The sequence below is a fragment of the Nematostella vectensis genome, chromosome 2, assembly GCF_932526225.1.
Source record: "Nematostella vectensis chromosome 2, jaNemVect1.1, whole genome shotgun sequence".
Taxonomy (NCBI): domain Eukaryota; kingdom Metazoa; phylum Cnidaria; class Anthozoa; order Actiniaria; family Edwardsiidae; genus Nematostella; species Nematostella vectensis.
Genome location: NC_064035.1, coordinates 16635893 through 16645248, shown reverse-complemented (window position 1 = coordinate 16645248; position 9356 = coordinate 16635893). Strand labels below are relative to the sequence as shown.

At 42.6% G+C, this 9356-nt stretch overlaps 2 protein-coding genes across 2 annotated transcripts in view; one reads left to right on the top strand and one right to left on the bottom strand.

Moving 5' to 3' along the window:
* Window positions 1–599: 599 nt before the first annotated feature.
* On the top strand, window positions 600–2566 carry LOC5515726 (bis(5'-adenosyl)-triphosphatase enpp4). The gene has a single exon (XM_001635855.3). It carries the CDS (start codon window positions 688–690, stop codon window positions 2152–2154), a length of 1467 nt encoding a protein of 488 aa, XP_001635905.3. The 5' UTR covers window positions 600–687; the 3' UTR covers window positions 2155–2566.
* The window catches only part of LOC5515725, a 27445-nt gene continuing 20224 nt past the window's right edge, over window positions 2136–9356 (bottom strand). Inside the window, exons 22-30 of the mRNA XM_032385501.2 lie at window positions 8892–9054; window positions 8549–8730; window positions 8167–8354; window positions 5737–5875; window positions 5414–5578; window positions 4965–5093; window positions 4453–4562; window positions 3900–4116; window positions 2136–3022 (exon numbers count right to left, since the gene is read on the bottom strand). Coding sequence (XP_032241392.2) covers window positions 2880–3022; window positions 3900–4116; window positions 4453–4562; window positions 4965–5093; window positions 5414–5578; window positions 5737–5875; window positions 8167–8354; window positions 8549–8730; window positions 8892–9054 — 1436 coding nt within the window. The 3' untranslated portion in view covers window positions 2136–2879. The remainder of the gene's footprint in view (window positions 3023–3899; window positions 4117–4452; window positions 4563–4964; window positions 5094–5413; window positions 5579–5736; window positions 5876–8166; window positions 8355–8548; window positions 8731–8891; window positions 9055–9356) is intronic.

Sequence of the window (9356 nt, the reverse complement as noted above, 5' to 3'; positions counted from 1 at the left end):
CGGGAGAGCGGGAGAAGGGGTCCAAATTGTTTACAGGTATGCTAAAGGCGTTGGAAATATGGATGTCATAGAAGCTGCCCTAATACTACGGATATCATAATTCTTAGACAGACCAGGCGCCGAATATTCAAGAAATTGTCTGTGAGATCGGAGAATGCTTGGGACTGTTTGCGGTACTTCCCGCGAGTTGATACAGTGAGCGTATGAAATGATGAAATCTGCGTTCAAGCAGAGTTCCACAGGTAGCCCAACCTCTGTCAATGAGTGATTTCAGCCTCCTGCGCGCTCTACGCGCCCGCTCTTAGACCCTGTCCCCACGTATCCGTTTTCGTTTGAAAACGCAACATTTTTGTTCCGTTTTCAAAAAGATCCGCGTCTACACAGAGCGTTTTCATTTTGATACAACCCGTCTGTAGTTTTGCTTTACATAATAAATACTGTTTTTTGGGGGCATTTGATTGTGCTACCACAAGAGTCATTTTAGCGGTTGAAAGTGGCTTCAAAACGGGAGGCAGGAGTCGTGTCTAGGATTTGTGTCAGGCGTAGTTTTATTTTTCCTCTCCAACTTTTGAACTCTCCAACTTTTGGGTTTCCTGTGTGCCATCTGTCTTTCCGATGGCTGGTTACCCTGTGTTATAAAGATGAAGGGACGCAAAATTTTGTGACGTTACAAAGGGAAAACAAAGTATGTCGCTAATTTTATATCTGATTTTATGCAGTTTATCCTCTTTGTATGCCAGTAAGCCGCAGCCTGTTGTGCTTCTCGTCTCTCTTGATGGCTTCCGCTACGACTACATGGAAAAGCACAAGGATAGTGTTCCGAACCTTCGCCATCTTGCTTCTCAGGGAACTCAAGTTGAGTATGTTAAAAACGTCTATCCCACTGTCACATTCCCAAATCACTATTCTATTGTAACTGGGCTATACCCAGAAAGCCATGGAATAGTAGATAATAATATGTATGATCCCGTCTTCGACGAGCATTTTAATATGAGTACGACCGATCCAAAATGGTGGGAAGACGCGGAGCCCATTTGGATAACAAACCAGAAGCAAGGATATCCAAGCGGCATGTGTTACTGGCCAGGATATGATGTCAAGATAAAAGGGTACCTAGCACATTATCGCCCCTTAAATGCAAGCTTTAATAAGCCGTTTGTCACCGACGAAAACGTTCTCCCTTGGCCTGATAGGGTTGACATGGTAGTTGGATGGCTGAACCAAACAAAAGACATTCCTTCTTTTGTCACATTGTATTTTGAAGAACCCGACGAAGTCGGTCATCGTTATGGTGCAGATGCTATCGAGACAGCTAAAAAGCTTCAAGAAGTGGACAAGACAATAGGCTATCTTATGGAACAATTAAAGAAGCTGACTATTTACCCCCAAGTCAATATTATTATCACCTCAGACCATGGCATGATGAACTACTATGCCAATACTGTCATTAATATTGATGATTATGTAAATCCTGACAAGTACGTGATGTGGTCGTCTGCAGGGACTGAGTTTCAGTTCACAAACTCTAGCTTGTCCACGCTGGATGAGCTTTATAAAGACTTTAAAAAAATGGAAAAAGGCACTAAAGGAAAAATAAAGATTTACAAAAAATCAGAAATACCAGATCGTCTTCACTTCAGAAATAATAGAAGAATAGCTGATCTGGCTGGGTTTGTTCAAGGAGGCTATTACATCAATGCATCTGGTTATACAAACTTCACAATGAGGGATAATGAAACAAGAGGAACTCATGGATATGATCCAATCAACGCAGAAATGCACCCCTTTCTGATAGCATTTGGACCAGCTTTTAAGCAGCACTATAAATCAGGGCCTATTGATATGCTCGACATCTACAGTTTGATGTGCCACATCATTGGGATTCACCCAAGACCAAATAATGGCTCACTGAGTCAAATTGATCATCTTTTAAAGGGGTCCCTTCTGGCCTATTTGCACTCTGTGTCTAGGACTGTTAGCATTGTCATTGGGTTTGTCATTCTAGTACTGTTATGCACCTTGACATGTGTGTTTCTAATAAGGAAAAAGCTCAAAGGGAAGAGCCCATCTGTCTTGTTCAGGAATCAGAGGTCAGAGTGGGACTACCCTTTAATGGGGACTGAAGGAGACGAGGATGAAATTGTCATCTTTTAAGCATTCATTTTAAATTGTAATTTGCCTGTTGGTAAGCTACTTAATACTGAGTCATAACGCACCATATAATCTTATCATTACAACAATAACTGCAAATTAGCACAAGTGGAAGGCATACCTGTCAACTCTCCCTCATTAGTCAGGAGTCTCAAGATTTTAGACCTCTTCTCTCGCTCTCCCGGGTGAAGCACCATATCTCCCACTTTTTAGCGTTTTAATCACTTTTTTACCACTTTTTATTATTGACTAGAAAACCAACATTTTGCCTTTTTTCTATTGAATAATTAAAGCAATAATTCCCTTACGAGCACAATATATCTAACATTCTTGTGAGATCTATAAGTGGATTTGTGCGTGAGAGCCTTCTATATGGCAAACGCCAGTGTGGGTATACCCAACCCACCCCTCCCCCCAAAAAATTCTCAAGCCTTTAGATTTTTGGAGAGTGACAGGTATGGGAAGATGTTGGAAAAGGCAATTAGAAATAAATAATTATATAGAAATAGATAATTAGATAAATAGAAAATTAGATTAGAAATGACATAGTTTAATTGATAGCGACTTGTGCCCTCTGCTAAAAGCAGAGGCCTAAGAAGTGTAATTGTATTGTTAGTGCTTTTTTTTTGGGGGGGGGGAAGTTTCTTTATTGTAAGTAGTCTTTTTGTAAGTTTGTCTTGTAATCTTAGGTGTGTGGAGATAAAATGATTATTTATTGTGATAGCGACTTAATTTAAAATCAAAAGAAGCAAAATTGTAAAGGGAAGGATAATCGTATTGTAAGAGCTTGTTGGTTTTGGGCTGCTGAAAGAGTGGTCTGCTATCTTGGATGGGCGTTCACCCGCTGGGAAATATGTTGTGTTCACTGCTCCTGTAAGAAACATAATCAGTTGAATCATCAAAATCATCAGTTTTGTTAAGGTTTTACTACTCATTGTATGCCTAGCCATGCTTCCTTGTTAAAAGCTTAAATAAACTTCCAAAATGAGTGAGGCAAGAGTATTAAATATTTATTAGCACGAATTATATCCCGGATGTTATACAAGAAATGTCAGGCAAGACGTTTTGGCTTTATCAAATGTCTTCTTTTCAAAAGACCAAATATATAGCTCTGTGCATAACAGATACATTAGTATTAAAATAAGGCATTACATTTTTGTCCTAAAGTTCCCTACACTACATATCATATGTGAAAATCCTTAGATTTGGCAATTTTTTAGTCAGAAATGAACCCTTTTAGGACTGGACGCGCCCCTGCTTCCAACCTAGACAAGCGCCTGAACATGACGATACAAATGACTTATAAAGTGACGTACAACAGATACAATATAACTGTCGACAGAGCAAAAAAAAAATGGCATGAAATTTTCCAATTCCCAATATATAAGCTCAGGATTCCGCATACAAGGAGTTCCTCTGACAAAAAGCTTAATTCCAAATTTTGATGAAATTTAGATATTATCGAGCAAATTTGGCTTAATTTCTGATCAGAACCCGACTTCTCCCTAAAAACTAGGAGAATTCATACTTTGAACATTTGAAAATTGCACTTCGAGCCTCATGCCGAAGACGAATCCATTAGAAAAAAAAACACTTTTTGATATGTTGGTTTACATAACATAAGAAACCTCACTGCAAAAATCCAAGCTTACCGAAGTTAACCAGACCTTATTTTGGGAAAACTTGCTATCTTTTTTGTTCTGTCATAACTGTCATGATAAAGAATTACTTCTACAACCTGTACATACCAGTCTCGCGGACGCTAAGCTGCCAAGTCTTTTTGGTGATAGCAGGCCCAGAGCTTATCTCAAACGTGTACTGTGCCGTGTCGGTTGCTCGGAGCTTGCTGATTTTCAGTACAGAGAACCAGTTACTCTGCTCATCCAGGGTAGTAAACAGGACGATTCGGCCACTGTATGAAGCAATCATCTTATTTTCACCTTTGCGCCAAGTCATCTCTTGCATCTGGAAAGCGAGTAAGCTATTAGAGAAGGCCTCTACAGGCCCGTACCTAGGATTTTTCTTGGGGGGTGCGAAAAAGGGTTTTTTATGCCTTTGCAGTATCTCCAAGGGGGACGTTTATTGTCGGATTTGGCTACGTACCATAGTTATCTAGCTTATGCTTTATAGTTTTGTCTACAAATAGCACGCCCATTGGGAACCGAAAGTGGACCTTCTGCCGTCGTGTGTGTGTGTGTGGAGGGGTGCGTTCGCACCCTCTTCACCCACCCCCCCCTGGGTACGGGCTGCTCTAGTAATTTTATCATGGTAGAAAGATCTGAAAACGATCGCTGTCTTTACCTTTGGTTTAGGGTTGCCGCCTTTTACCGTGGCGTTGAAGATTACTTCTTTGTCGTTTACCTTGGCAACAACAAAGTCGGCTCGTGGCAAGAAAGTCACCCTGGGAACGACTGAAATAAAACTTGTTGGTTGGTTTAGAGGACCATGCAACTCAGAGTTCAACTAACATATTCAAAACCCTGGATGTGTTATTTCTGATATATCTGAATTCTTTGTTGCGCGACCACCGTGAATTCAAATCCAATTCTCTAAGGGACATAAGAGCCATCGATTAGTTTAAAGGTAGATTGACTACGCGATATTCCCAAACCAGACAAGGATTTTGCACTCCTCGAGATCGCGCAACAACGAATTCGGCTATAACATACAATGTTAGACGTTGACCAAGCTACATAGAAAAAGTCGTTCCATTTAAATGACTTATCCCTCAACAAACCTTCTTTTCCCTATACGTGCATCAATAAATGCATATCAGAAAATCCTTGCCCTTGTTTAGAAAAAAAAAGGTTTACCGATGACTTTGACGTGGATGCTCCTTTCAAACTGGCAGTATTTGCCGGTGATGACTACTTTATAATTTCCTGGCGTCTTCTCGTCAATTGTGACAAGTTTGAGCTTGGTGCGAATACCCGCTGTTGATCCTTAAACAGTGAACATAAGACCTATAATTAGTGATCGGGAACCTCGACAACTCTTCGTAAAATCGCCCACAAGATATATACTTGCTTGCTGCTTTTTTATTCCCATCGCAATTCCCGGAGAGATGAGACTACGAAGACGAATATGATACTATTTTACGCAATCCCCCCCCCCCCTGCTTATAATATTGATAACTCCTGGCTACACGAAGTGGTTGCCGTACCGTCGTCCGTAAGGCCAATTCGAATAAAGCGCCACGATAGTAAGTCCTTTCCAAAGCATAAAAATCTAAGTGATCTCGGGATTCAGTGGCGTGGCTTACCTGGGAAGGCGTAACGATCGGTCGCGACTTCAATCGGCTTGTCGTCGTGAAACCATGTGACCGATTCGAGTTGTTTGTCGGATCGCAGCTTGACCTCAAGAAGCTGAGAGAAACCGTCGATAGCCTGGAAGGGGGATGGGGTCACCCACTCTGGATACGGTGTCTCTAAGACAGACAACATCAGGATATCACGATTTTCTTTATCGTTATTGTGTGTAGCCCAACAGCTGTTTAAGGCAGGTTCTGTTTCAAGGTTTTTGTAAATAAAACTGCAGGGAAAGGCCTATTTTGTTCCAGACTATTTTGTAATTATGGCTATGTACCGTCCACTGGAGCAACTTCGATCTGCGCAAGAGCTGAAGCCATCCCGTAATGATTCTTGACAAAAACTTCAATGAACTTTCCGTTGTCGATGGGGAGTGGATGAGTCCAAACAAACTTTTCTCTCCACCTGCCTTCCCACTGAAATGCAGAGGTAATCACACTTTTTTAATTCACGAATTTTATTTTGCAAACTGCTCGAGTTGCTTCTTAAGCACTTCGCAAAAGGCTGCTTCCGTTTGTGTTTTGACGCTTTTCACTATGCCTGCCAATTCCCTATATCCGCTTGAAAAATCCGCAGTGCGTTGCCCCAATTACCGACGGTACCCAACTCTGCCCCCCGTCCCGACATCACTGCCTCATCCATCCCAGGTCTTTCCGCTCCCCGTCCTGACATCACTGCCTCATCCATCCCAGGTCTTTCCGCTCCCCGTCCCGACATCACTGCCTCATCCATCCCAGGTCATTCCGCTACCCGTCCCGACATCACTGCCTCATCCATCCCAGGTCTTTCCGCTCCCCGTCCTGACATCACTGCCTTGTCCATCCCAGGTCTTTCCGCTACCCGTCCCGACATCACTGCCTCATCCATCCCAGGTCTTTCCGCTCCCCGTCCCGACATCACTGCCTCATCCATCCCAGGTCTTTCCGCTTCCTGTCCCGACATCACTGCCTCATCCATCCCAGGTCTTTCCGCTACCTGTCCCGACATCACTGCCTCATCCATCCCAGGTCTTTCCGCTCCCCGTCCCGACATCACTGCCTCATCCATCCCAGGTCTTTCCGCTCCCCGTCCCGACATCACTGCCTCATCCATCCCAGGTCTTTCTTCTCCCCGTCCCGACATCACTGCCTCATCCATCCCAGGTCTTTCCGCTCCCCGTCCCGACATCACTGCCTCATCCATCCCAGGTCTTTCCGCTCCCCGTCCCGACATCACTGCCTCATCCATCCCAGGTCTTTCCGCTCCCCGTCCCGACATCACTGCCTCATTCATCCCAGGTCTTTCCGCTCCCCGTCCCGACAGCGCTGCCTCGTCCATCTACTCTACTTTACTCTACTCTAAGTTTGTGTCCGGAATTGGAGCCAGTTGACCGGGATCAGGGCAAATTAGTGACACATACTTTTCGAGCACAGCGCCCTAAACTTATATTATAAGTATTTCATCAGGTTAAGGTCCAATCTTGTTACTGGCAAAATATCAAAAGTGTTATTTTTATTGCTAAAACGTTATGGTACTAAATGCAAAAACCGCCCGTAATTGGGGCAACCGCTGTAGAGATCCATCTGATATTAATGAGATATGATATACAGTCGAAGCTCTCTGAACGACCGCTCTCGTAAGCGACCAGCTCCGATAACGACCACGATCACGAATCACCGATTGAATTGTCACACAAACTCTGTAATTCTAAGCTCTTGTTAGCGACCAACTTATCGGTACGACCAGCTCCGTTAACGACCACAATTTCAAACCACCAACTGAGATTTTTTTTATTTTTAAGCTCTCGTAGGCAACCACAATGAATTTTCGCTTGACAACATCAGTCAACACCTGATAAACATCATGTCAAATGCATGCTGAAATCACATAGATAGCGAAATGTTGTAATGTTTCACAATAGCTGCCTTTCCAGTACGGAGTTCGACATTCCCCTTAAACAACCTGAAATTGCAAGCGCCGAAGGTTGTCTTATCCATGTTAATAAGTTATTGAACTTTTCTTTGTGGCAAAACAATGAGAAGCTTACTGCGCTCTTTGTAGCCGCCAAAGATATTCTCATTGGCGAAAAGCTTAAGTCCTCGATGCAAACGAGCATAACGAGCTTCTTTGCGTAGAATTAATTGATGTTAAGTATAAAAAACAACTCACTCTCATGATGAGAACAATACCTCGTTTTGCAAACATTTTCCCTACATGGTTCCATGGATTTATGAGTCTGTTCTTTCAAGTTTGTTTTGTTCACAGTTACAGTTATTAGTGATTGTATAAATAATAAAGAAAAATGAATCTGTAGAAAAATGTTTGCGTGCCGTTGAAATGCACTTTCTTTGTAGATGTTTTCATGCAAATTTTCCCATTAAAATCAAGCGATAAACCAAAATATTACAGCGTTGTTATTATCATGAAAGCTTTTAGATTCAATTTTAATTAAGCTCCCGTAAGCGACCAACACCTATTGTTCAAGTTTTTGGCGCCCAGTGGTCGCTTATGAGAGCAAGCTCTCGTAAGAGACCAGCTCCATCAACGACCACAATTTTTATTTCTCAAGGTGGTCGCTTATGAGAGCTTCAACTGTATAATGAGACATGTTGTGTTTTCAGAAGGAAGAATTGGTTAGTCTTGGGTTTGTTATCATGCTTATCTGATGAACCGGAATTTAAAACATGGGAAATCAGACACTTTTGAATGCCTACCATGGTTCGCTTACCTTGAATGAAATATCGTCCGTGGTTGTCCATCGTTGCAGCTCCTCCCCAATCAGAAACGAGAAGTACCAGGCTTGTACTTGCAGCTCTTCTGGCTCTAAAAGGTTATCCTCTACAGGTTTGACGGTCAGCGGCCCTGGGACAGCCTCGCATGCAGAGTAACGCTCAGGGAGATCAATGGAAGGTCCACCTGTCAAAGGGGATGCATTTCAGATCACAATTCGCCTTAACTGATTATGATAAAGATATTCATGATAGCGCTGCTGATGATAACAATGATGACGACGATAACATAAACAACAATGATCAGGATAACCGAAATGGAATAGATTGACGAGAAATTAAGGGCGACCCGCTGAGTATTGCCGCTAAAAGGCTCTTTACCTTCGTGTTGCAACAGTATAATGGCCTCATTTCGGACCCCCCGCGAAGGCACAGTAACTTCAAACTTGTAAGCCCCAAGATCTTCTACCGTAATGTCCCGGATGTCCATCACATGGCTTCCTGTGTATGTATCACCAAAGAGCGCCTTGTCGAAAGTTTGGAAGTGTCCCCCATATGAAAAACTAAGACAAAAAATACAAATTGTTCAAAAAATAATCTCATTCTTTACCTCCCCACCCAATCACATCACTCCGCAAATACAAAGAGTGACTGCTCCAAATCCTCCCCCTCGACACAATTGTCTATGGGTATCCTTGCCCTGTTCAGCTTTCTGGATACGTACGGCCTCACTCTCTCTTGCAGTATATGTCCATTGGCCGCCACCGAGAAGATGTGAGATGAGGACTTGTCCCGAGGTCTGATGGGATATGAGAAGAGACGCTTCCAAGGGTATTTATCGTCTTCGATTCTTTTATACCAAGCAATGTTGTACTCCTCGAAAGTCGCTGTAAAAATTGATACACTTGTTCACAGACGTCATTGCAAATCTGCTATCAAAAGGTACTTACGGTACTGTCGATCTTGTGAACTTAAAAGATGCTAGTAATATAATACATAACCGTAACAACATAAATAAAATGAAATAAAGTACATATGTTACCTTTCGAAGTTAAATTGACAACTGCAAATTGATAATACCAGGCGCGCACATAGGCGACCCTTGTCCGCCAAAAAATTGGGTCATTCCTTATTGAAGGATCCTTTTTCCATATCGATGACTGTGCACCCGTTCAACCAATCCTGGGTA

Excerpts from the sequence above, each read along its gene's own strand:
- LOC5515726 (XM_001635855.3), top strand. The coding sequence starts at position 688 with ATGTCGCTAATTTTATATCTGATTTTATGCAGTTTATCCTCTTTGTAT.